Here is a 27,705-nt window from a genome sequence, read left to right as displayed (position 1 = left end):
GTTCTTTACCAATAATCTTCTTCGTCATAAGATCTTGAGACAAAAAATAATTCGGAAAGAATTAGATACTTGAGGTAAACTAAGAATATATGACAATGGAAGTGATAAAGGGGGAATAATTGTGTCAGACCTAATAATTAAAGACGTGGACCCATTTGCTAAAGTAATATTAGAATGTGATTGCAAGGTAGAAAACATACTAGAGTACTTGTCATGCGATCTACGGCACCAGAGTTAATGGCCCATTTGGAAGATGAGGAAATAAGACATGTATTAGGTTTACCTTACTCAACAATAGTAATAATAGAAGTAGATTGAGATTTCAATGAATCCTGGTACTTAGTGAACTTGGTGTATTATCTGCATATAGCATAATTTTTTTAGAGGTATCATTATTGATTGCAACATGAGCTAATTGTGCCTTTTTATTCTGCAATTTCCTACAATCCCGCTTCACATTACCAAGTTTATGATAATAATGATAGGCATATTCTTTGATCGGCACATGTGGCACACATACATAGATTTCGATTCCATTCAAATATGAGGGTTTTAATTATAAAAAGTTAAAGTTCAGAGGCCCAATTATGTCTCTTGCAATTCTATATTTATAATTTTATTATTAAATAAGTGTTTATACACGATTTTATCAACGCTTATAAAACACGCGTAAACATTTATTAACTTAAAGGCTTGGTGATACCATCGTTTTAAATAGTAATTACAAAAAATACTAAATTCAGGAATCTAATTATGATTTTATCTAAATAAAATTAATTATTAAATATTCAACGGAATAAGACTTGAAAAATAAATAAAGAAAATATTGATCTAGTTTCAATAGTTGAACATCTTATCTCTAATTTCAAGAGTCCAACCTTTTATCGTTTGATGAATCGTTTGATCTTGCAATATTATCAAATGGACAATATAATGTCATATCATTTGGTAATTAATTTACATCTCAAGAAAAAAACTTAATCATAAAAGAATAAATTATGGATACAATAATAAAATTAATATTTTTTTTATTTTTGTAATATTTTTATTTTAATCACATTATTTATTAAAATGTAATTTTATATTTTAAATATAAGTCAAATAATTAATTAAAATATTTATTTTCTTATCCTTTTACATATATTATATAAATATTATAGCGTATCTAAAGTATAACAAATTAATAACCATAAGATTATTGTCAAATAGTTAAATAATTTATAACATTATTCAAATTTCATATTATCAAACTGGAAACTGAGTGATAAATAATATATGAGTCATGAAAATTATACTAACAGGAGTAAACAATAATTTATTTTGATTTAATAAAGCTTAAAACTTTAAAATTTATGCAATTATTTATATCTTAAATTAAAGAAAAAAGAAAAATTGAATCTAAGAAAAAAGAAAAATATTTCTTTTATAGTTATAATTTTTTTATTTCCTTTCCATTTTTAAAACTGATAGTACTTTCTCCATTCTATTATAACTGCTGCTTTTTAATAATTCACTCGGATTAAGAAAATATTTAATAGGGTTAATTATAAAAAAAATTAGCTAAATTAGACTAATTTATCCTTTTATAGATATTCCAGAATTTATTACACCTATTAAACCTAAGGATAAAATAAAAAAATTAATATTGCATTTGATATATAAAATGATAGATAATTGAAGTTTTCTAATTGAAAAAAAAACATTTATAATGGAATGGAGAAAGTACATCGGTATCACGTATGGAAAACTAAATAATGCATAAATATCGAGCATTAATTTTTTTCTATTCAATGTCTATTATATTTTGTAAATGAATTTTCTTAAATTAATTATTTTAAATTAATAATTAATGAGAAAAAAGAACATGTTAAGTAATTAGAACTTTTAAAATAGAATATTAAATTATAATTAATATATGCTATTTTTTAGAATAATTATTATCTAATTAGAAAACTAATTTATAGTAATATTTTATTTTTTAGGATTAAAATGGGTATTTAATTAGAAATGTAACTTATTATTTAATAAATTAATAGAAAAAAGTATAAAATTACACATAAACTTGAATTTTATGTGTCAAAAATAGTACATATGTCAAAATAAAAATCTTATGTATCAAAAATTAAATACACGTATTAAAAAAATTTTAAATCTCAGAAATTAATATATATATATATCAAGTCCATTCTTATCTCTCAAGTAAGAGAATGGATATATATTCATAATCCAAAAATTATTAATTATTATTTGCTATGCAAGGAAATGTTATGCTTATGAGAAACTTGGTTTAGTCCATATGGACGTTATTTATATAATACGAGATGGTTTGAATGAAGAAATTTCATATAGATTTTTTGTTACAACAATAGAAAATTCCTTGTCTGAATTGACTATGAAACCAACTTATCTGTTACAGTTCTACAAGTTTTAAAATCTTAAAATCCCATTTTACACGGTAGAATTTTGTAAATTCATAAGTTTTTATAAATTGTTCTTATAATGAGTAAAGAAATAAATAAGAATTTTTATGAATAATTAAATATTATTTTAAAAATTTAAATATAATTATATATTTAAGACTCGAATTCAGAATTTTAGTTAAGATAAAAAATAATTTTTATTATTTTATGTCAATGCTTTTTGAATAAAAATATAAATAAATAGTTCATGGGAAAATCCTCAGCAAATGGGATTAATGAGAAAGAGAAACGTGGTCCTCAAGAAGCCTGATCCTTTATTTTTTTTGTCTTTAATTGAGATATTCATCTTGTAATGTTTGACTTTTATGATCCAGCTCCCTTTTAATTGGATTTTGACACCATTGATGTCTTTTAGATTTGTCTTATAAACTCTTTGATTAAACTGTTGTTCTTGTCAATAGCTAGCAGCTGCTGTTAATAATTTAATAGTATAAAATCTTACTTTTAATAATAACATATGACATAGTATTATAATTTAACGAATTAAACATTTTTATTATATACATATTAAATAATTAATCTAATATGAATTAAACATATGAGATAGGTTAAAATGGAAAGAATAACAACTAAAATTAAAATAATTAATCTAGTCTATTGATCTATATATAAAATAATTATTTTTCAAGAACTTCAATTTTGTAGTTATTTTAAAATGAAATATCCTAACAATTATTAATAGTTGTTTAAAAAAATTATTAAAAAATTTAATATAATTTTCGAAAACTAACAAATTACCGATTGTTTTCTAGCAGCTATCAAACATTCTCTGTATTGTTACTTTCATTTTCTTTTTTCTTTAATTTTGATCAAATCTTTATCATTTTCTTCTTCAATTTTTAGCTAAATTACCTTTATTTTTTATGAATTTCGAGGCTAATATCACTAAAGTTTTTAACTTTTAATTTGTAACATTAAACTGTCCAAACTTTAAAAAATATATATTAAATTTAATAATAGATATAAGATTTAAAATATTTGTTTGCATATCGTATAACTATTACTATTATTTAAATAATTACAAATATTTAAATTTTAAATTTTAAATTTAAATTAAATAATTTGATAATCGATACTACATTAGTTACATAAAATAACTATTCATCAAAAAAATAATTTATAATATATGCCATATAAAATTAGAAAATTATTTAGTTTATTAATTAATATATTAATTAAATATGATTATAAATTAATATTAGAAACATAATAAATGCTTAAAATTTAGATATAACTATTTAATTATATTACTAATTTTCAAATGGTATTTTTCTAGATTAAAATTATATTACTAATTATAGAGTAAATAGTAATATGTAATTAAACTAAATATATTAATTCTAAAAGTTTTAGAATTATATCAACATAATATTTATATGTGAAGTAAAATTTTTTTATGTATTAAGATTTCCATATTTTATTATTTATATCTAAATATATAGATAAATTAAATTAAATAATTAACCGATTGCATATTAAATTTTTAAAAGTAATTCAGTTTTAAATTGGATTTTGATATTGAAAAATAAATTTAAATTCTTTTAATGTGATATATTAATATTCTTAATGTCTATAAACGGTTTTTCTTCAACTTGTTTTTACAAAAACCATCTATTTTACTTCTTATAAAAATAATTCTTAGATTTTTGAAAATAAAAATATATAAAAATTGAAATTAGAAAGGATGAATACAAAACAACCGTGTCAACTAGCCAAGCGAATAACTGTCGCGTTAGCTGTAAGTCTTAAACCCTTTTATTGATTCACTGTATCTCTTTCTCGTTTCATTTTTCTCTCCGCCACCATCAAGAAAAACCCTAGTCCTTGACATCTCCCTCCATCGGCAACAATGGAGGAAGTCTGCGAAGGAAAAGACTTCTCATTTCCAAACCAAGAAGAAAAAATCTTATCTTTCTGGTCAGAAATCAAAGCATTCGAAACTCAATTATCCCGAACCGAATCTCTACCCGAATACATCTTCTATGACGGTCCACCCTTCGCCACCGGACTTCCACACTATGGCCACATCTTAGCCGGAACGATCAAGGACATTGTGACCCGATATCAGACCATGAGAGGCCACCATGTGACCCGGCGGTTCGGTTGGGACTGCCATGGATTGCCAGTGGAAAATGAGATTGATAGGAAACTAGGGATTCAGAGAAGAGATGAGGTTTTGAAAATGGGAATTGATAAGTATAATGAGGAGTGTAGGAGTATTGTTACTAGGTATGTTGGTGAATGGGAGAAAGTTATTACTAGAACTGGGAGGTGGATTGATTTTAAGAATGACTATAAAACTATGGATTTGAAGTTTATGGAAAGTGTTTGGTGGGTTTTCTATCAGCTTTTCGATAAAGGTCTTGTTTATAAGGGGTTTAAGGTTAGTTTTTTTTTTTTTTTTTTGCTTTTCATTTCTTGTGATTCTATAGCATATAAAGTTATGATATTCTTGCAGACTCAATTTATTGTAAAAGTAATATGTGAGATTTTGTTTCCTTCTATAATTGGCAATGCTAAGTTGAATTCATTTCCTATGGTGTTTCAGGGTTATCTTTGGATTTAGATTTCATTTTTATTTTACGCATTTTTTGAATAAAATGACGTGAAAAGTTCAGTAAACAGAATTTGTGCAAATCACATCACCAGTCGGATAATTTTCTATCTTTCAAAATGCTTTTGCTTCATTTATTTATTTGTTATTTCTAAAGTTGAAACAATTGAATTTAGCAATTATAACCTTTTCAAACATAATAACTGACTGCATTGTGTTAACTGAATTAACTTTTTGCGTTTTTAGACTTTCGAATTCCTTATTGTTGATGTGTTAAAAGCACAATCTTTTGTAGGCGATATTTTGGTATTCTCATTGTTATCATTTAAAATGGACCATTGATGATATTTACAATATGTTGACTTTTCTTTATAGGTTATGCCATACAGTACTGGTTGCAAAACTGTCCTGTCTAATTTTGAAGCTGGTCAGAATTATAAGGTTTGTGACAAATGCTTTTTCTTTTGCTGAACTCCTGCCATCTTATTTTTAACTGTTATGTATCTTTTCTAACTCCTTTGAGTAACACAGGATGTTCCAGACCCTGAGATAATGGTGGCATTTCCAATTGTTGATGACCCACATAATGCAGCCTTTGTTGCCTGGACAACAACCCCATGGACCTTGCCTAGTAATCTTGCCCTTTGTGTTAATGGGAATTTTGACTATGTCAAGGTTAGTTATCTTTTATTTGTTGTTGGTGTTACTTATTTGAATTTGATGATTCGGAAATTCAATATTTCCTTTCAATTGTGAATATCTTAGGCTGCAAAATATTCCGAGTTAAAGCCACTTCTTTTGATTATTGTGTATGCGATCTTGAGTTGGATAATACAGTTATTAATTTTCTCTTCTTGGGTTCTTTGATGCATGAATCTGGACATTGCTTGAGCTCTATTACTATTGCAGAGCAAGTTAAAGCATAAGGTTCACATGCATGAGTCTTCGAAAGACTAGAACTTGAAATCGTGTTATGTGTATTCTTTTAGTTCACCATTATAATTTGTTTATAAGATTATGGTAGTTGGTGTACTTGAATTTCTAATATTCGGTGAAAAATAAAATCCAGGTTCGTAACAAGTACACTGGAAAAGTGTATGTGGTTGCTGAATCTAGGTTGTCAGCTCTTCCTACCGAGAAGCCAAAATCAAGTGCAGTAAATGGACCTGCTGGTGGAAAAACTAAGGGTGGGAAAACTGAAAACTTGATGGATTCATTTGAGTTGTTAGAGAAAGTAAAGGGCAATGAACTGGTGAAAAAGAAGTGAGTCTACTCATTTTTTATGCATTTCGAATTCCTGGAACCTGTACTATAAGCAGCCTGCATATTACTTTCATCCTGTTAAGAGTAACTAAATTGAATTCAGTTAGTACTGGGTTGATGAAAAAAGTGCTTACATTAGAGTTAAATCAAAATTTGTTATTTGGATGAAGAAAAGGACTCTTGTATAGAATCCCCATTCTTTTCTCAACCAGGATATTGGAGTAGAGGGATATTTTTAAGTTTAAGAATAGACATAAACATTGTGAAAGCTACGTAATTATTTTCCATCCACTTTTTATTGGTTTTTCGGTGGTACAAAATGGTTAAATTTTGCCAAATAAACTGAATTCTGCAAAGTAACCGAATTTCAAACAAAATGATTCAGTTCAATAAAACTTGAAACAAGTTCCTTTTTTCAGAAATTTCAAAACAAGCAGTTTAATTCTGTAAGATCGTTTTCCCTATCAGTAGTGTTCTCTTAAACATTTTATGTGTATAAATTTTTCACTGACAGAATTTATGTTAGCATGATATGGTGCTTGTTGTTGCTTTCATTTAAATAATTTAATATATGCCAATAGACGGGATGTTGTGGACAGTGTTAAATTTCTGAGAGAATGCATGCAGGTATGTGCCATTATTTAATTTCTTCTCAGATTTCTCCAACACGGCCTTTAGAGTTGTTGCGGACAATTATGTGACTGATGATAGTGGTACTGGAATTGTTCATTGTGCTCCGGCATTTGGTGAAGATGATTACCGTGTTTGCATTGAAAATCAAATAATCAACAAGGTTTGTGCTATTATGCTATAAACAGGTCTCAGTCACTTGATTATAAGCTTTCAAAACAAATTCTGGTTGATTTCTTTTTTTAAGATGTATAGCCAGATAATATAGAATAAGTTGGTTGCCTTTTCCTTTCAAATGAAGTGCCATGGTTCTGTCTTCTGTGAGGACCCCTGTTAAAGCTGACTAATTTTTGGAGTGTGGACAATTCCTTGGTGTAGCCTAAGGGAATGGGATCTGAACTTGGTTGACATTAATGAAAACATATGGCATTAGAAAACAGCAACTGAGCTCAAGGATTCTGGTTTTATAGAATCCAATATCTTTCAGTTACAAGTATACAGTTCGAAGATGTTTGATATGTTTTCTCACTTTGACTTATTCTTTCAAGTCTGGCAGTAATATGCCTAAACTTGAGAATTCATAGTTTTGGTCTCCTATTTCCTTTTAGGTTTTCTATTGTCCACTTTTACTTTCTATACTCCTGGTTAAATTTATCCTTTCTCTTGCAGTGCTAATATCCATTCTTCAATTTTTTTTATTTCACTCTCTTTTAATAATTTTGTTGGTATTGTAGGGAGAGAATTTGATTGTAGCTGTCGATGATGATGGATGCTTTGCTGAAAGAATTACTGAATTTAGCGGGCGTTATGTCAAGGATGCAGATAAAGATATCATTGAAGCAGTGAAGGTGAGACTCTGGTTAAGTTGATGTGGAGTTTTCAAGTAGCTTTGCTTTGTCCTTATGTGTGAAGAGAGAAAGAGATGCTTAAACCACCCATTTCTTTGTCATTATCTTTTAAATGTCATGTTAGCATATAGCTAATGAATTAAAATGGAGCCAGCAGAGGCTACAAGTATAATGCTTAAAAGAGTTTAAGGAAGGATTTGAGAAAAGCATATGATGGCTAAATGAAGGAGAGGTCAAATTCTAGGATCTTTTTAGTGAGCAATTTGGTTATTTTTATGCCATTAATCATTTTCTTATGTCATTGAATGACTCAGGCAAAAGGCAGGCTTGTTAAGTCTGGTACCTTCACGCACTCTTATCCCTTCTGTTGGAGATCAGATACTCCTCTTATTTATAGAGCTGTTCCAAGCTGGTAAGCTTTCTAACTTTAACTGTATTTGTTTCCATTATAATGGTCATGCAGCTGTTCTTTTATTTTATTTTTTGAAGCCCCTATACATGTATGAATCAACACACGCAAGAATCATTTTGTGTTTGCTGAATTATGCAAGGACTCATCTTTGACATTTTTAAGATGATAGTTCGGCCCTGTTTAATATTCATAATTGTACTTGGTATTCAAAATCTTTTGTTGCCCAATGCCTATATGGGGTTTTCCGAAGCCTGAAATTTAGTTCAAGACGAGTGTATTCTTTTTTTTTTTTTAGCTCTAGCTATTCAATTATTTTGTCTCAATCGCCTTTTAAAGTTTGAAGAATAGTTTTTTTCCTGTCATGCAACTCAATTGTTGTCTTGAAAGATTTTGTTATTTTATTCTGATTATTTATCTTTATGAGTTATATCTCATAGTTCATGTTCTGAAACACCAATGTCAAAGAGATAACCAATATTTGAAAGGCTAAAGAAACAACCAATATTTGAAAGGCTAAAGAAACTTTTGATCTTTGCACAATATTCCGAATCTTGTAATTTATCTAATGTGGCTGCCATAGATTGGTAACAGTTACAGTGAACTAGTGACTATATGATGTACCCATGTATCGATAGATTGCTTAGCACTCTTAATTGTTTTTTTTTTTATATTTGTTCTTTGTCATGGTGATAAATGTAAAATATTAATTTATCTCCAAAAATAAATGCAATGATTGATGTTATAAGAATATAGTTACAGTTTAGAAAAGAAAGCATTTAGCAAGTACGTTAAATGTTATTAACATTGCAAAATGAACTTGCTATATACGAGTCCACATTTAAATTGCCAGACTCCTTCATTAAAGTGGCTGTAATTATTACAAATGTTAAAGATGATTGTCATGAGTGATAAAATCAAATTGGCCAAGGTTGTGAAAAATTCTTTTTTTTTTTTTTCTTTCTCTTTATTTTATTTTTAAAATTTTCTCTTTTTCTTGGCTGTTTTCTCTATTTGAAATCCTATCATTATGGCTTGATCTGAATTTATGTTTCTCGGTTTACTATTTGGTCACATACGATTCTTTCTGCAGAGTATACGTTTCTAATTATGGAACGTTGGAAATAATTGAGGATTTTTTTCATTACTTACTTTAGTAACAGCTGACTGTTGTTCGTTTCTTTTGGGAAAATCTTTTTGATTTCTTGTTTATTTATTCCTCATTAAATTTGTCTTGGCTTTTGTCTATTTTTTGGAAACATTTGCATTTCTAGTTCATTGCTGATATTATATTCCAGCTTTGAGATTTAAAATTCTTGATTTGTCATATGGTATAAATATTTTTTGCTTAATTTGTATTCTCCATTCTTTTGTACATTTCAATTAAAGTCATTTTATGTTATTACGTTAACAATGATTCTTTGGTTCTGCATATGGATGAATTCTTAGATTCTGCATACGGTAGGATTCTTCTGTGTTAATCATATTATTTGGCTTTATGATCCTCATCTTGAGCTCTTCTGATAAATTCTGTGTCTAGGTTTGTTAGAGTAGAGGAACTTAAAGTGCAGTTGCTAGAAAACAACAAACAGACATATTGGGTTCCTGATTATGTGAAGGTTAGATCAACTCCTCCCTCTTATAGCAGAAAGCAGAGTTTTGGTTGTCTTTGCATTATTGTAAAATACACAAGTTGCTACTCCACTTCATAGTCAGTCACTGAACTTTTTATCTATCTTTTTGATGATGCTCTCCCCTTTGTCTCAGTTTAACTGAATTTGATAGGTGTTTAGTTTAGTGCTATTATGGAGTTCTTTTGGTTATTATCTAATATTTCTAATCAATTTAGTTTAGTGCTATTACAGAGTTGTTTGATTATTATCTAGTGTTTCCAATCAATTTCTGATATGTAGACTCTTTCCCCCGTTCGGTTATAATTACAGGAAAAGCGATTTCACAATTGGCTGGAAAATGCAAGAGATTGGGCTGTTAGTAGAAGTCGATTTTGGGGAACTCCTCTTCCTGTGTGGATCAGTCAGGATGGTGAAGAAGTAATTGTCATGGACTCTGTTGCTAAACTTGAAAAGCTTTCTGGTATTAAGGTTTGCTCTCTCTCTCTCTCTCTCCCTGACCCTCTTGCCATATTATTATTCTTTTTTGGATGTGGTTCATAAATTTATTATTATATTATATGGTTTAGCATTTATTCTTTTGAAATACAAATAGTCCACTTCTATTTTCTCCCTACTAATAATGTCCATAAGAGATTCTTGCTTAAATTGGGCGGCATGCTGGTGAAACTATAAAACTCAACTAGTTGGTCATGGCTCTGGAATTACAGAACTCATGTTGCTAATATAGTTGATTTTGTTGTTCTTGAGCACTATTGGCATATTTTAGTTCATTTGTTTCTCAGCTAAAGCGTGAATTTCCTTGATCATTATGTCCCACAGAATTCTTGTGCCAGTGATCCTGGCACACAAACTTTTTATATGGATGCTTCTAATGTTTCAGCCATACAGCTAGTTTAGTTCTATAAACCTCTAGTTTTTTTGATGATCTATTTAAGTTTCAATGTTCCATCCATTGGCCTTAATCTTCCATATATTTATGGGGGCAATGGTGTTGTTTCTAGATTCCGTGCTTGTCTACCTTGCTGTATTAGCTTTCTAACTTTTAAACTGACATTTTATTACAATTATGTAAGTCTTATTGTCTGTTTTTGTCTATGCATCATTTTCCAGGTGTTTGATCTGCATCGGCATCATATCGATCATATAACTATCCCATCAAGTCGTGGTCCTGAATTTGGTGTGCTTCGACGAGTAGATGATGTAAGCTATTATATCTGGGTGTGCTGTATTTTTTTATTCTTTGATGATACCTTATAATGTTGTTTTAAGATGCAACACTTAAAACTCCTTATTTTGACCCAAATTTAGTTTAGGCAGGATTCATGGTTTGAAACAAATATACTTTAATATGTGTTTCTAGACACCATCCTTGCTAATAAGTTCACATGTATGTCCAGCCCAAAGTCACTGCACTGCTATCTGCTTGGCATAATGGCGCCTTTCAATAGAAGCAGTATATGGAAGTGGCCCTTAAAAGAGGATGGGAGTGCGAATCAATTTCTTAAGTGACAGTTTTTAACACATTTGAGTTTGTAAGCATCAGAGGGTTAAGATGAACTTTCTAGTCACAGGCGGCCACTTTTGATGCTTGTGAAATTAATTTTGTGAGAGCTGGGCAAAGTTGCAAAGCGCGTCCTGTTACCACCCCTAACCTGAAGTATTCACTGCGTCCCTTAACCCCTAGGAAAAATGGCTGGATGATAGTGAAATTGAATGGTCAAAGATATGGATTCATAGTGAAATTATCTGTCTGCCTACTTTCCCCAACTCTTCTGAAATTTAAATGAGATTATCTACCAGGTCTTTTTGATCAAAAGTTTGGTTTCTGTAAAAAAGAAAAAGAGGTCCATATCTTTTTATGGCTGATTTATTGACCTTGGAGGTTACGAGCACATCCAATCATGGAAAAAAACTTAACAATTTATCTATGAATCTGAATCGGTCTTTGAAGCATGTTTCCTTCCCTGATTTAATCTATGTATGTGTATTGCTGCAGTCGTGGATGGTATTTATGTTATATTTCACTTCAGAATTATGCTTTTTATAATATTATTGACACATGGTTTTATTGTTGCAGGTATTTGATTGCTGGTTTGAGAGTGGGTCAATGCCTTATGCTTATATCCATTATCCATTTGAGAACATTGAGCTTTTTGAGAAAAGTTTTCCTGGGCAATTTATTGCTGAAGGGCTAGATCAAACTCGTGGATGGTTGGTTCCTTAATTTCAGATCTGAATTAATGTCTAGTTGACTCCCAACTTTACAAAAGCATCTGGGATAGATAAAGATATTTGGACAGTCATATGACAGAGATATCTTTTTAGGTCCTGGAAGGTGGATGAGTTCAACCCACGAAAATGTACCATATCTAATATCATATCCATATACATGTAAATCTAGGCTTCAAGGCAACTTCATAATTCCTAGGGAACGTTATAAATTGAGTTATACTTAGAGATATGAGAATTCTGGTTTAATTGTGGCGATTTACCATCCATTCCATAGAAATTATGTCAAATTCTTGTGCTCAAAACCATGCCCTTGTGATCATTTGCCAGCAGGAGGAAAAAAGATCCATAGGCCATGAAGTTGTACCTTAGAGATTTCAAATATGTATTTGTTGCATTCCTATTTTCTTGGATTGGTTTTCTGAAATTTTTTTTTTCTCAATTTCTTAGAACTTGAGTACCTATGGGAAATCAGGGCTTATTCACTTTCTTGTCTGTAGACTCTGAGAGATAATCTTCTTTAGGGATAACTAAATTTGTAGACAATCTATTTTTCATTGCAGGTTCTATACACTTATGGTGTTGTCTACTGCATTATTTGGCAAGCCTGCATTTAAGAATCTTGTTTGCAATGGACTGGTCCTAGCAGAGGATGGAAAAAAGATGAGCAAAAAACTAAAAAACTATCCATCACCAATGGAAGTTATAGATGACTTTGGAGCTGTAAGTCCTTGAAACTATGTCATGTCTCTCAATGTTCATTTCATAATTTTTCTTCTCTTTTTTAATTTTTCTTTTGTGATTTTTGGTTATACTGTGGAGTTGGCTATTATTTTCTTTCCCACTTTGTTAAGGATTATGTATGACCTTTTCCTTTTTTGCCCTTATGTCCAGGACGCATTACGATTATATCTTATTAACTCTCCAGTTGTGCGTGCTGAAACCTTGCGTTTCAAAAAGGAAGGAGTTTACAGTGTCGTGAGTTTTGTCTCGTTACTTAAATATTCTGGATATAACTGGTGTTCGCAGATGAAGTTCTCCGTCTAAGTTAATATGCGTTTTTTCCAGGTCAAAGATGTATTCCTTCCATGGTATAATGCATATAGGTTTTTGGTACAAAATGCTAAGAGGCTTGAGGTTGAAGGGCTTGCGCCATTCACACCCCTTGATTTTGGAAAACTTCAAAACTCATCTAATGTGTTAGATCGGTGGATCAACTCAGCCACTCAAAGTCTTGTTCATTTTGTGCGCCAGGAAATGGATGGTTACCGACTTTACACGGTTAGCTGCCTTTTAAGCAATTATACTGCTGTTCTTATCATAAGTTTCTTAAATAGACTTTATATTGGCAAATCTACAAGCAGGATGGGTGTGTGGGGTTGCATGGAGGGGGCCTCTCACCCCCCAACACCCAGACCAAAAACGCTTGAAGACTGTTAAGTATGTCAATCAATAGTCTGCCATCAAATAATAAAAATATTAAAAGTCTTTGCACTTATGTGTGGTAAATAATTAATGATATGCATGGTTGATATATTGATGTATTCTAAATTTTTTTCTCGACTCTTCTAGTTTTTTATTTTAATTTGTAATTTACTAGTCTGCAGTCTGCATGTGATTTACATATGGAAACAATGAACTTTTATTCTGAAATTTATTTTGGTTTTTTCAAGTCTTTGGGATGAAAGGAAAAATTGAGATGTTTGAACCTTTTTATGCTATAAACATGAAGAAAAAACTTTATGAAGACATTGAATTATAGTGATTAGTAGTTTGTCTGGTCACTAGCCACCCCTAAATATGGATTACAAAATTATGTTTATGTTCTGAAGCATATAAAAACACCAATTAAAGTCTCAATCCTGCCTCTGCCTCTGACTCTGCAACTGAATGTAGTGATTCTTCTTTTGAAATTGAAACAGCTAAAAAGTGGACTTAAAGATGAAAGTTGAGTTTAGATCTGTAATTTCTCATGTGTGGTGGGATGTATTCATATCATCTACTTGTATCCTTTCCAGGTGGTTCCATATCTCTTGAAGTTTCTTGACAACCTTACAAACATATATGTGCGATTCAACCGCAAGAGATTAAAAGGCCGTATTGGGGAAGAAGATTGCCGGACTGCTCTGTCGACTCTTTACAGTGTATGTTGATAGCAATTTTAGTATCACGTGTTAGAGTGCTATATTAGACCTCATGGTGCATCATGCATGGTACTGATCATACATGCACTGGTTATGGTTGTGATAACTGGTTATGCTGACCTGAAGTAATTATCATCAACATGTGTGGTATGGGCCTGTAGTTAATTCTCATGCATCCTGGTTTGGTTCTATGCTTATGATTAAGTTGTGAGCCATTAAAGTCCATATCTTGTTTCACTTAATAGGCATGTGGTAAGCTGTTCCTGATTGCTTCTTTATTTCTTTTTGGCTCATGTACTCTATTTTTGTGGGTGAAATTTTAGCATGGTATGATGTCGAACATAACTAAGTTCTTACCTATCCAATTTGAATGCAACTTGTATAATACCAGAAGTTTCATTTTGAATATATAAACTGAGTTGTTTGATTTTGATCTATCATTATTATAATTGATATTCATTTATTTATTTATCTAGTTTTGGGTCAATGTGGTATCTGTGTTTTTGAAATCAAAGCCTGCAGATCCAATTATCTGAACTAAAGGAAGGGGTGGTATTGAAATCATAGCTCCTATTCTAGTAAATTTGCAAGTTGGAGGTGGTAGATAATGTGTATTTTTTCACGGTTGAATTTGAGATTCTTCCTCTGGAATATAATGTTGTTGCATTTCTTTAGTTGGTGCCACCTTTAGCTCTTTCTTGGATTTGTTTACTTCACCTCTATGAGAGATGATTACATCTCCTTTATCCTTGGGGTTTATCTAGAACTTTAGTTTGGGACTGCTATTATCAAAAATTACAATCTTATATTAATATCTCTGCTAATTGTACTGACGTAATTGCCCTCAATTTTTATTTTTAAAGAAATCTTAAGGCCTTAGAAAACAATTGCTTAAATTTTTGTAATTTCTTCTTGCTTTTGACCTTTTGACTCCTTTTCACTTTGATGTAATTATTCATCTGTTAATTTCAATATGATGCTTTTTTTTTTTTAATCTAGATATACTTCTTCACTTTTCTTAATTTGCATATGGTTCTTTCTTTTTCTTCTTATAATTATAATATGATTTGGTTCTTGGTTATTCTGGTATTTATGAGAAAAACATATATTGCAATTCAATTAGCATTACATGTAGCTTGTGTTGTTGGTTTTCAGGTGCTTCTAACATCTTGCAAGGTGATGTCGCCATTCACGCCATTCTTCACAGAAGTTCTATATCAAAATATGCGGAAAGTTTCTAGTGGAGCAGAGGAAAGCATTCACTACTGCAGTTTTCCTCAAGAAGAGGGAGAGGTATTTTTCATCTTCTATCTGTAGCTCTAATAAAAATGTTTTATAAACTATGGTTCAAAAACCTGCTAATGTGGTCAGTTTAGATTTCTATGCTGTTTATTTATTAAGATTCTGGAGCGATTTTCTTTTTGCGCAGTTGGAGAAGCCAACTTTTCTAAAAGAAGTCTAATGAATTATGTGTTTTTGAAATTAACTTCAAATCATTTATGTTGAATTTCACTGAAAAACATTTATACCCAATACGGGCCTTATTTTCTGGATGAAATTTGTGGCCACTCGTTACTTGAACGATTTTATAGCCTATTCTAGAGTTTATAGTTTACTATTCTTTTTCTTTTAACTTGAGACTAGGCCAATTTCTTGCTCGTCGTTTTAATTCTCTTAATGCCATTGCAGAGGGATGAACGAATTGAACAAAGTGTTTCAAGGATGATGACCATTATTGATCTTGCACGTAATATCCGTGAGAGGCACTATAAGCCCTTGAAATCTCCATTGAGGTGCTCATCTGTTCATTTAGTTTCCTTACTACATTGTTTTAACTTATTGTTTATTTTTCCCTAACTAATGATCTCTATCATGTTATTCTTTTTAAAACTGCAGAGAGATGATAGTAGTTCATCATGATGCAGACTTTCTTGATGATATAGCTGGAAAACTAAAAGAGGTTTGTAAATAAAATTGCCTTGAAGTTCATCAATTTATGAGGAAATGATTTCTCTTTAATGATCATTTTGTCTAGATTTCTGTCTGATTAATGTATTATCTAGACTACTGGTTCTCCTGCTGATAGTCGGTTGGCATTTAATGATTAAGTGTTATGAGCTTAACAATCATCTTTTAATAGTGAAGAGGTACTATTTTGTGAACCTAAATTGTATTACTTGATATTGTATATATCTTCTTGCCTGGTGTTTTGGTCCTAGATAATTCTTTCTTTCTTTTGTTATATTTATTTTGAATAATTTACAAATTACAATGAAATTTCCTGCTCGCCATTTTACTGTTCGTCTGGCAAATGTTTTTGATGGGCAAGCTTAATGTAAAGCCAGCTTGAGCGCAGTTGGCATTAATGTTACTGATTGTAAGCTTGATACAATTTTGAACAGTTCTTGCTGAAGTTTTGCTGTTTCAGTAGTATCAGAGATATCTTTGGTGCATCAAATCAAAATATAGGATATGTTGGATATACAAATTGTCTCTTTTGTTTAGGATCCAATTTGTAATAGTCTCTGTTATGAAGTATATAATAATTGTAGCTAATAACAGGTATGCTGTGAGTTGTGCTTTTCATTATCATTAATTGTTTCAGCTTTATGATTGATGCATTCTATTTGTGTGGTAGTATGTATTGGAGGAACTCAATGTGAGATCTCTCATTCCATGTGTTGATACTCTGAAGTATGCTTCTCTACGTGCTGAACCTGAGTTCAGGTATGCAAATTGTTTCTGGTCTGAAGGATTTGTACTACTGGTCTGTGCTTGGATTAAACTTCTATATGGTTATCTTTATTAGTTTGCTAGGTAAGCGACTTGGAAAAGCAATGGGAGTTGTTGCAAAAGAAATTAAAGCTATGTCTCAGAAAGATATCTTAGCATTTGAGGAAGCTGGAGAAGTTACTATTGCTTCACACAATCTAAAGCTGGCTGACATCAAGGTGCATCTTTTCTTCTTCTTCTTCTTTTTTTTTTTTTTTTTTTCTGGTTTACTGTTAACATTTGATGTTCACGGAATGTACGTGTATAAGGGGTATGTTTTGAGAAGCAGCATAGCTTTCCTTAGGAACACTTAATTTTTTAGCTAATAGAAGGTTAAAGTTTCTTTCATGTGATTGAAGATGGGAATGATTTTCTTGCAATGAGATATTCTGATGGAAAGAAAAAACATCTTTAGACACTTCCAAGTTGTCATATGATTTCTATATAGCAATATAATTTTATTGTTTTCCTTCTTGTGTCGTTTTGCGAGTCCCTGAACTGGTGGTGTTTAAATATCTAGCATTTAGTTTCTAATATCAGTGGTAAGGTTGTGATTTTATGAATCCCTATAGGGCCCATACTGGATATTAACCACCTCGAGCTGATTCTTAAGAGAAGCCCTAATTTTCTTTAAATTGTTCATTTTATATATTTTCTTTTCAAATTTTTTTGAATCTTTATTTTATTCCTCTTGAGATGTATTGACTGGCATGATGTTTATTTACTTATTTTTCTTTCGTTTGGGACTTATAGGTTGTTCGGGAATTCAAACGTCCTGATGGTCTGACAGAGAAGGAGATAGATGCTGCTGGAGATGGTAGGAATCACTGATTGTATTCAGTTAAATCACTTTCATGGTACAGGTATAATGCCTTAAATGTTTCTTTCAAATGTCTTAGGCGATGTTTTGGTGATTATGGATCTGCGTCCGGATGAATCATTGTACGAGGCTGGTGTCGCTCGTGAGGTATCTTGCAACTGCTTGGCATTCTTCATTACACATGGATATGCTTGTTTTATTTTGTTCAGTTTTTTAAAATAGTACTTCTGCTGTTTTCATTGTTCTATTATGCTCCAAACACCAAAAGTTCTCTCTTTTCTTGGTATGGACATGTATGCATAACTATGAATCCCTATTTATTATGTATTTTAAATCCTTTAATTCCATGTCTTCCTACTGTACTTATACTCATGCTATCCGTTTTTTGCTGTTTATCAAAGATGGTTTATTTCTAATAAAGCTGAACCTTGTATCCTGTAGGTTGTTAATAGGATTCAGAAGCTGCGGAAAAAAGTTGCCCTTGAACCTACTGATGTGGTGGATGTTTACTTTGAATCTTTGGATGACGATAAATCAAAATTAGGAAGAGTTCTCAATTCACAGGTATCTTCTTCTCTCTAAAATATACGTATACATATTCATGTGCTCTATGTTGATACGCATCATATTCCTTGATACTAATTATAGCGAGTCTTGAAAACATTAGTAAATTGTAGATATTTCACTGTTCGAGATTAAAAGTTTAATTTTCTCAACTAATGTTTTCTTTTTTCTTCCCCTTGATCCTTTTGCTCCATTAAATTTACAAGGCAGGTAGAAACAACAAAGTGAAAAAGCATGGTAGTAGCAAGCAAAATGGGAGTAGCCTAACTTTTTTTAGGAGTCATTTGTTTTAGTTTACATGGCTATCCAGTGACACATTTTGCATTTATGTATTGCTTGTAACCTATCTTATAGAAACAACATATGTGGAATTCTTTTTTGGGGTCTTTGACCTCGATTAAGTTAGATAGCTTTCGGCTGTGTTTAGTAGTTCTGCCTCTGGGGCAGCTGCATTACATGTCTAAAATGTTATGAATCTTATCATCCCAGAGGTCTCATTATGTACTTTTACAAAATCAGCTTGTTAATTCTAAGTGTATGATGTTTAGAAGTGATCTCAGGTCTTCGCCGAAGTGTATTCAACTGGATTTATGTATTCTTTTCATGCAGGAGCAATATATTAAGGATGCAATTGGATCTCCATTGCTATCGTCTACCATGATGCCTCCAGAAGCGGTAAGTTGCATTGAGTGAACTGCAATTTCAGTTTGAGGAATCTTCATATGTTTTTTACTGTCAGTTCAAGCTATTAATCATTTAAAAATATATCATCAAATTTAAATATGATTTGAACTCTACATGGTTGTGCAAGTGGCCTGAGTTCTTCAGAGTAGGATCAAGTGCTGTAAGTAATCTCTTTCGTTTAATGTCCAAAATATTGCAGTTGCCAATGATGGTTTTTTGGATTTTTCTAAGGAACTAATGTTTTGTCTACATCTATATGCTACTCTGACATCTTTAAAGTTTGCTTTTATTTTTTATGATTTGAATTCTTTTATTTATTTGCTTGGATATATGGGTGTGCTAAGCCAAGTTAAAAAGCCAGTTTCTGCCATTATTTATATGGAATGATGGGGGTTGCTTTCTTTTATGCATTTAATTCTTTATTGATTTACTTGAAGAAGAATAAGATGTCTTTGTAGGTAGTTGTGTAGTTCAAGTAATTTTGTTTCTCATATAAATAGAAACAAAAACCTGAGGTTGGACACAATGGGGAGAGTTTATGAGGCCTGCTTGCATTTTTCAAATAGTTTCTTCCCAATTGCAGGTTGTAATTGGCGAGGAGAGTTATCATCATATTTATGAGTTGTCTTTCACCATTTATTTGGCAAGAGCTGCTCTGGTGTTTAAATCGGATGCTATTCTTACATTATATGCAGGTTGCTTCTTCTCTCATTTCTTGCCTTTATTTCACTTGACTCTCTCTTTCTCTCTCTGGTTTGGGTTGCTTCAACAAAAGCCGTAGTTGAGTGTTTATATATTTTTTTCGTCCACTGCTCTGACATTCATACATGGCTGCAGGAAACACAAAATTTGCAAAAGGTCTGGAAACCTACTTGCTGTCTAGGGATCATTCAAATTTGAGGTCAGAATTTCAGCAAAGAAATGGCAAGGTTTGTTCCTACCTTTTTGCTCAAAGTTTATTTCTGGAGTCATGGCTAATACAATATTAACCATATTTAGTGCTTCTCTCATGGGATTTTTCTATTCTTCAGATAACAGTTGATTGCATTGAAAATCAGCCAGCTGCTGATGTGGTATTGGGCGAACATTTATTTTTGACTGTTGGCGACTACTTTTTGAGAACAAGAAGTGGGTAATTTGACTCCTAGAACTGATTCTGGATTTATTTTTGGTTGATTTTGTTGTTCATCCTGTCAAAGAGATAGGTGCAGAAAAGCTGTAATCATGAATGTATTTTTTTTAACTTATTTCTTGTACAGATATAGGTAATTATATATACTTCATGATTAATTTAATAACATGTATTGTGGAGAACCAATTCCAGATCTTGTGTTTGGTTTCTGACGTAGTTCATCCAACCTGGTGTTTGCTGCTTATTTCAATTTAATTCTTCTTGGGATATTTTTTGCATTGCTGTGTGGAACAATATCTTAAGCAAGTACATGAATCATGTTTATTCATTCATTCAGTCATACATTCATATGATCTATTTATACACTGGCTACATAGTGATAAATTTGTTAGACTATTGTCTAACATTCATGGCCTTTCTTCCAACATTAGCTGATACAACTACTTGCTGTTCCTGTAATTCAAAATCCCATTCTCACTCGAATCCTAATGTTACCCTCTATAAGAATTTATTAGATGATGTAATGATTAATTTAAGAATTCTGTTTAGATTAGCTGATGTGATTATAAAAGCTATAATAAGTTGTTAAGCATCTTCATCTCCTGCTGTAGCTATTGGTAACCTGTTCTTCTTCATGCTGCTTTGTGCTAGAAATTTGTGTTTCTTTTAGATGGTCAGTCATTTAGAGAAAGAAATGCCAGTGGTGGTTAGATAGCTCTTCTCACTGAAGGCTCCAATTTTGGCTTCTTGGTTTGTGGAATGTAAATTGTGATAGCCTAACAGATAGAGAACTTCTCCTAATTGCAATACACTTCCCAATCAAAATTTATTTAGAAAGGACCTTTCGAGTTTAGATTAATAGTTGTCCGCATTTGGAAAATGACCAAAATAACTTGTTTTTTTTCCTTTTTTGGGCACACTTTTCTTCACCTTTAATTTTGTTATGATTGCAAGTGCATGAGGTAATTTACTTTTGGTCATTAAATTTATTGTTATCATCATTTTTTTAATCCATTAAAATAGTAAATTTTATTGCATGAAAAGGTGCAAAATATGCCAAATTTTAATTTTAGCATTTCAAACTTATCTCAAGGGACGATTGTCTTGAGTTAAAGTTTTGACTAAGGTATCTTTTATTATGTAGCTTACAAATATACTAGCCTCCCACGAATCGGAAAAAAATGGACAGAATCAATTTGCTCTATGAATTTAAGTCCAAAAGTGAAATATATTTATTCTGAAATTAAATCTAAAGGTCAAATACATCAAATGTAAACTTTTTTAACAAATAGTTTTCTGATTTTGTATCCAAATATCAAATACTCCAATTTAAATTTTTTTAAAAAAATCAGATTTAATTGAATTATAAAAAATAAAAATAATATTTATTTCATTAATTTATTAATATAATATTTAGTGATGTGTTATACAAAAGTGCATTTAAAAAAAATTTAAATTTTAAATTTAATTAATCTAAAAGTGACAAGTATTAAATAAGTTAAATTTTTCTTAAAAAGTCAAATTTTAACTTTTTTAATAAATGGACCCATAACTTATTATTTTTAGATAAATTAAATTTAAATTTTAAATTTTATTAAACACGCTCTTATATAGTTCGTCAATATATATTATATCAGTAAATTAATAAATAAATATTATTTTTAATTTTTATAATTAGATTAAAATTTAAAAATCTAATATTATTTTACTTTTAAAAAAATTAAATTAGATGTATTTAGCTTTTAAATATAAATTTAAGAGCTATTTGATAATAAAGTTTAAATTGGATATATTCGACTCTTAGACACAGATTCAAATGACTATTTGCTAAAAAAAATTAAATTAGATCTATTTGACCATTGAAGATAAATTTAAGGAAAAATTGACCCTTTGTCGAAAAAGAAAAACCCCTAATTTTACTAAAACAGCCACTTCCATTGGTACTCGTAGTGCAATTCAGATTCAGGAGAAAAAGACCATAACGTGCAAAGTTGGCTCGCAACAATAACAGAGTAGCGGGGAAGAAACTTCCCAGTAGCGACCAACACCCATTCCTCTAGCAGCTCCACAAATTAGATTAACCAGACGACTCCAAATTCGAAACAATTGAAGATGACTTTTAATGTAGGTCCTCCAAGACATTAGTATGCACTGTGATTTACCAACAGGACAAGTAAATACCTGCTTTTCAGAGAGTTCTTTGAACCCACATTGTGCAGTTGATTCCAGCATAATTTTGAAAAAGAAAAACTATCATAAATTAATTTAACAATGAAGGAGAAAGACTTTAGTAATTATAACTAAAAGGGCAATGGAGCTACATTACACACTTCCTCTTAACTAGTAAATATCAACCTGAGCTAGAAACAGCTTCCTGACAATTTTCTGATTCCAAAGCTCTCTCTTCATCTTCAGGAAAACTAGGAGCTTTTGGAATCAAACCAAGCAACTTGAACATGAGTTGGTCAGCATCAAAATCATTATTAGGAGTTGTCAACAGCTTCTCGCCTGTAAATATAGAATTTGCTCCAGAAAGAAAGCAGAGAGCCTGCTCAGCAATTGAGAAACGAACTCGACCAGCTGACAGCCGCACCATTGCTTTTGGCATGATTATCCGAGCAGTAGCTATCATTCGAATCATCTCCCATATCTCCACTGGCTGAAAAAGGAGTTAGACAGATTAGTTTTATGTGACATCATTTTTTCTAACCCCTACAGAAGTAGGTTAGGACCAGAGTGTCCGAACGAAAACTATACGGGATAAGCAACTCATAACATTTTGGAGGTGCCCAGATAATCATTATTTGATATTTAGCAATGCCTCTTCACTCTTCACTAAAGGAGAAGATAAAAAGTTTGTGAAAGAAAAAAGCTTAAGTGAGTTTAAACCTTGGTTTATTAGTCGCATGATTATACCAGCAAAAAAACAGCTTCTTCAGATGGTGCATAAAGTTCTCTTACATTAGCACACCTTTTTATTTTATTTGCCAAAATAATTGCTCTTGAAATTTTCAAGTAATCAATCCAGAGAAAACCCAATTTTTTTGAGCTATTACCAATAAAAAATAGAGTTTTGATAATTCCAGTTATATTTGAAGGAATTATGCCTCTCTCTTGTCAATGTGTTCTACAACATAGGACATCGAGCATCATGTAACAAATAATTACAAATGCCATAGCACTCGACCATATCCTTTTCGGCAAACAGAACTAAAATTACCTTCTGATCTTCCAGAGGTGTGCCTTTAACTGCAATTAGTGCATTAATCGGAACACTCTCTGGGTGCATAGGGAGTGTTGACAATGTATGCAATAAACCAACACGGTCTTCCTCTGCTTCTCCAAGCCCTATTATACCTCCTATTAACAGAAAATTCACGGTTATATCACCATAGCTATTCATATCTTGCCTGGAATAAAGAAAATTTTCTGACACCTATGATATAGAAGGCATTGAGCAGCAAGGCCCATTCAATCGGAGATTAAGACAAAAGCTTATATGCTTTCCTCAAAACTACAGCTTAAATTGGACCAGTTGTTGTCAGTATCTTGAGTAAAGCCATTGTACATGTATCAGAACAGGATAATTTAAATACTATAAGGCAAAAATAGCCAACTGATGAGACTTTAAATTCAAAATTGGAGTGGAAATCGGAACTGATTATTACCACACTACAATCAGAGGATAGGAGTCCACCTTTTATCGCTGTTAAATTTGAAATATGCAATTGAACTGGGCTTTTTTTCTCTTAAATCTTTTATGACTCCCTGATAAGGTATAACACATGCGACATAAAAACATGACATCACAATTTGGTGCAAGCTCTAACCTATTCCATAATAACTTGTTCAAGATGAAAGATGCTCAGCTCCTAACCTATTAAATGGCATGTTTCATATAATGTGAAAGTAGAATTTAAACATAAAAATCCAATTTAGGATCCTGGAAGAGTCACATTATACTATGACTTTCACAAGAAAAGTTTGGTATGGGGACATTGTTAGTAGCGCGTAATAGAAGGTGGTCTGGATGCTTATTGTTAGCCACTTGCTGCATCTTTTTCCTTCATTGATTGCAAATATATGAAATCTTGTTTGATACAAGACAAATATTTCTCCTCATTAAGAAAAATAATGAGGTAAATTAAAAACTCGCTAGGACTACATTGACATAAATAATCCATTTCAGCAATAACTATTCTGAACTTAAAAGAATCACCTGAGCAGACATTAATTCCTACTTCTCGGACATGTTCCAGGGTTTTCAGGCGTTCATCATAACTTCTTGTAGAGATAATGTTTGGGTAATATTCTCTTGAGGTATCAAGATTATGATTATATGCAGTGAGGCCAGCTTTCTTTAGTTCTGCAGCCTGCTGCTTTTCTAGCATGCCCAAAGTGCAGCAAACCTCCATGCCCATATCCCTGGTTCACAAATGACATTTCAATCATAAACCAGACATATGATTCAGAAAAAGTAAGGGATGGGAAGTATGACGATGGTCCTACCCTTCAGCACTTCTAAACGAAAGTGACTATAATCAAGTATTCAACTTAACAATATTTTATTTGCAAGCCATGAATCACAATTACAGTAGACATAATCATTATTGTGAGCATTTGGTGACAAATTCAAATCGATACAGTAGAATCATGAGAATGAGAATTAAAGGATAGTTGAATATTATGGTTGTTTTCAGCAACAAAAGAATACTAAGATAAGGAAAACCCCTGACATTAAAACTGGAGATGATTGCAATACTATAAAACAATCTCTAAAATAATTATTCAAGTTTACCATTCAAGAATAAAATAATTATTTGAGAAGTGTTATTGCCATCATCCTGTATAAAGCAGGAGATACTTCTTGGTGCACGTAATTGAAGAGGAATCATTTTAAACTTATTGCATTGGTTCTAATAATATGGCTTCCATCAAATTCTTTGATGGTGTACTGAAAAAATAAACATTAAAACAAAAGAATTAGCCGTGAAATGGTTATCTTGCTAGGAACACGGAATTGAATTTTTCATGGTTCCTGAATTTCAACTGGTAGAAGATTGTTCTTTTATTGCATAAACCATACAGAACTGCAAAAGGAGGTAGAGGAGAATCCCAGACACAGAAAATCAGAGCTGTTATTGATTATTAAAGTAACAATCCAGTACCACTAGTAGACGGAGTCTCATCGAATCTCAATATTGCACTCCTAACATACAGGCCCTATCTATACTAAAATATAGACAACATAACATAAAAAGACTATAGTATGGTTATTTCACCTACAGATAAAATTTAATAAACGTATAATAGTTAAAAGATCTGTCCCCTTGATTTATTATTTCCTACACTGCTCACCACTTGTCTGATAGTAAAACAACATTGATATCTTTTTTAAGTGAAATATCAAGTCCAATCATATGGAAATACAAGAAAATGTCATTTCCATGCATTTTATTTTTTGTTCTATCTGATTCCAATTTTTACCTTAACGATATTATGTAATGGGTATCTGTTTGGTGCAACCTACAAGCTCAGAGAGTAAAGATTCAAGTAAAAAAGCAGCCACTGCATATGAAAATTACTAACAGTAGGATTTTCTTCAAATTCATCCATTCTGAACCCACTTTCATGGGAACAGAGCTGCATAACGCCCCTTGCAAACACCTACACATTCTTCTCCAGAATATTTTTCCAAAGAGTCACTATTCCTTATCTTCTATGACTATTTGCTACAAGTGGTGCTTTTTTTACCTTATTTCTTTTACATAATCTAGGATCTGATTAAAGTTGGTCTTCCTTCCAATAGTATCCCTCCATGCTGCACCCATACAAAAACGTGTGCTACCAGCCTCTTTTGCCTGCCAAACCATATAAAGTTTTCAATCAAGTGACTACTGTATCACATGCAATGCAATATAAAATGAATCAAGTGACTATAGATTGTTGAATAGTGTATTTTAGTAAGAATACCCACTACTTATCCTGAGGTACAAGTAAAATTTTCCTTCTCTAGTTATAATGAACTATACCTGAGATACAGAATTTGACAATTCTTTTTTTTGAAACTTTAGCTAAATAAAGCATCATAAGACTAGGATTATAGAAAACTTCTATCTAGAAATGTTAGTTAAAAAATTCTAGTGAATTGTTGAATTCAGATTTACAATTTGACTTAAACAAAAATGTATAGCTATCAAGCATGTTGACCGGAAAACATGCACATGAATTTAGCCAATTAAGATAAGTGAGCAGACATTATTTGACTGCACTAAACAATTAAGAGAGGTGTTTAGCCAAGGGCAGTTTGACAAAACATGGCACCATAGTTCTACAAAAGAGCCAAATTTTTAAGTTAAGCATAAGTTTCTTTTAACAAATTATGCATTATTGTTCTGATGGATTGATCCAAATAATAATAGTAATAACATCTTAAATTACTAGAAAAAGCTAAAAGACAAAAACAGGGAAGGTACCCTTTTGGCAGCCTGCAAAACATCATCCTTGGTCATAAGCTTTTGAGCTTTAAGCCCAGTATTATATCTTGAAGATTGAGGACAATATGAACAATCCTCACTACAGCCACCAGTCTTAATAGAAAGGAGAGTACATTGCTGCACTTCTCTAAAATTTTGAAAATGTCTATGAACTTGAGCCTGAACAAAAAAAGACAAGAACAGCCCAACATTACAATGCTAGTTTTTTAGATATACCATGTATAAGCAAACAAGTTTAGACATGTCAAGAACAACTAATAAAACAAACTGAGGGACACAAAGAAAGAGAAAAAAGACTAACTCCATGGAAAAGGAGATCAAGAAGAGGAGAGTCGTAAACATTCTTGATTTCTTGACGAGTCCAATCATTTCTTGGGCCTTCTTTGATAGTCCTTTCAGCCTGAATTGCTGCAGCTGAAGATGAATATGAGAAAACAAAAGAGGGTCTGAGTTGTTGCGGTCTAAAGATTGATCTAACAGAAAACATTGCAATTGTAGTACAGTTTCTTGCAGAATGTTGCTGGGTTGGTTTCTTTTTCTGTTTCGTTAAAAACTATGCTAAGATGGAGAAGAAGAGGACAACGGGATTAGGGTCTTAAAGAGAGAGAGAGACTGATAGAGAACTCAACTACTTGCTAGCTACCAAGCCGGCTGGTCCACCCACTATCACTTGTATTCTATATTAATGAAGTGTTACAAAGTGTGTAATGTTTTCCACTTTGTGTTTTGATTTATGGGCTAATTGAAAATCTTGGAAATATTATAAAAACATAAGGTTTAATTACCTACAAAATTCTCTGCCCTCATCTTTATATCAAATCTAATTTAGACTATAAAATTTATCTACTATCTAGATCCCAAAAAATAATCCTTCTATTTTTCTTGATCCTATCATATATTTTTATTTCTAATTATGAATTTAGTAAGTAATTATCGATTAATAAAGATATTATCATATACAATTAATTCTTACACTTTATATTTTTAAATTAGAATTTTTGTATAAAATTTAATAAGAATATTTATAATAATAATAATTAAAAAG

The 27,705-nt window shown here is 31.4% G+C and overlaps 2 protein-coding genes across 2 annotated transcripts; one reads left to right on the top strand and one right to left on the bottom strand.

Annotated features, from left to right (window-relative positions):
- Positions 1-4,210: 4,210 nt before the first annotated feature.
- LOC8264293 (isoleucine--tRNA ligase, cytoplasmic) lies at positions 4,211-20,354 on the top strand. The gene is made up of 27 exons (XM_002529708.4): positions 4,211-4,863; positions 5,410-5,475; positions 5,566-5,709; positions 6,104-6,297; positions 6,925-7,090; positions 7,662-7,775; positions 8,090-8,187; positions 9,725-9,803; positions 10,128-10,286; positions 10,929-11,018; positions 11,896-12,029; positions 12,611-12,770; positions 12,942-13,025; positions 13,116-13,328; positions 14,066-14,191; positions 15,347-15,484; positions 15,881-15,984; positions 16,088-16,151; positions 16,830-16,918; positions 17,001-17,142; positions 17,717-17,780; positions 17,863-17,930; positions 18,225-18,347; positions 18,957-19,022; positions 19,615-19,726; positions 19,869-19,960; positions 20,063-20,354. The coding sequence occupies exons 1-27, from the start codon at positions 4,330-4,332 to the stop codon at positions 20,165-20,167; spliced, it is 3,528 nt and encodes a 1,175-aa protein (XP_002529754.1). The 5' UTR covers positions 4,211-4,329; the 3' UTR covers positions 20,168-20,354.
- Positions 20,355-22,397: 2,043 nt separating this feature from the next.
- On the bottom strand, positions 22,398-27,336 carry LOC8264292 (biotin synthase, mitochondrial). The gene is made up of 6 exons (XM_002529707.4): positions 26,962-27,336; positions 26,640-26,819; positions 25,918-26,024; positions 24,383-24,588; positions 23,384-23,523; positions 22,398-22,822 (listed from the first exon to the last, which is right to left on the bottom strand). The coding sequence occupies exons 1-6, from the start codon at positions 27,145-27,147 to the stop codon at positions 22,514-22,516; spliced, it is 1,128 nt and encodes a 375-aa protein (XP_002529753.1). The 5' UTR covers positions 27,148-27,336; the 3' UTR covers positions 22,398-22,513.
- Positions 27,337-27,705: the final 369 nt, after the last annotated feature.

This window comes from Ricinus communis, chromosome 8, assembly GCF_019578655.1.
Source record: "Ricinus communis isolate WT05 ecotype wild-type chromosome 8, ASM1957865v1, whole genome shotgun sequence".
In the NCBI taxonomy this organism is placed as follows: Eukaryota; Viridiplantae; Streptophyta; class Magnoliopsida; order Malpighiales; family Euphorbiaceae; genus Ricinus; species Ricinus communis.
This window is presented reverse-complemented; position numbering and strand designations above follow the sequence as displayed.

Excerpts from the sequence above, each read along its gene's own strand:
- LOC8264292 (XM_002529707.4), bottom strand. The coding sequence starts at position 27,147 with ATGTTTTCTGTTAGATCAATCTTTAGACCGCAACAACTCAGACCCTCT. Across the intron at positions 26,820-26,961 it reads TTGATCTCCTTTTCCATGGA|GCTCAAGTTCATAGACATTT; the intron begins GTTAGTCTTTTT and ends TTTTTTGTTCAG. Across the intron at positions 24,589-25,917 it reads GATTATGTAAAAGAAATAAG|GGATATGGGCATGGAGGTTT; the intron begins GTAAAAAAAGCA and ends TTTGTGAACCAG.
- LOC8264293 (XM_002529708.4), top strand. The coding sequence starts at position 4,330 with ATGGAGGAAGTCTGCGAAGGAAAAGACTTCTCATTTCCAAACCAAGAA. Across the intron at positions 17,931-18,224 it reads AGGCTGGTGTCGCTCGTGAG|GTTGTTAATAGGATTCAGAA; the intron begins GTATCTTGCAAC and ends TGTATCCTGTAG. Across the intron at positions 19,961-20,062 it reads TTCAGCAAAGAAATGGCAAG|ATAACAGTTGATTGCATTGA; the intron begins GTTTGTTCCTAC and ends TCTATTCTTCAG.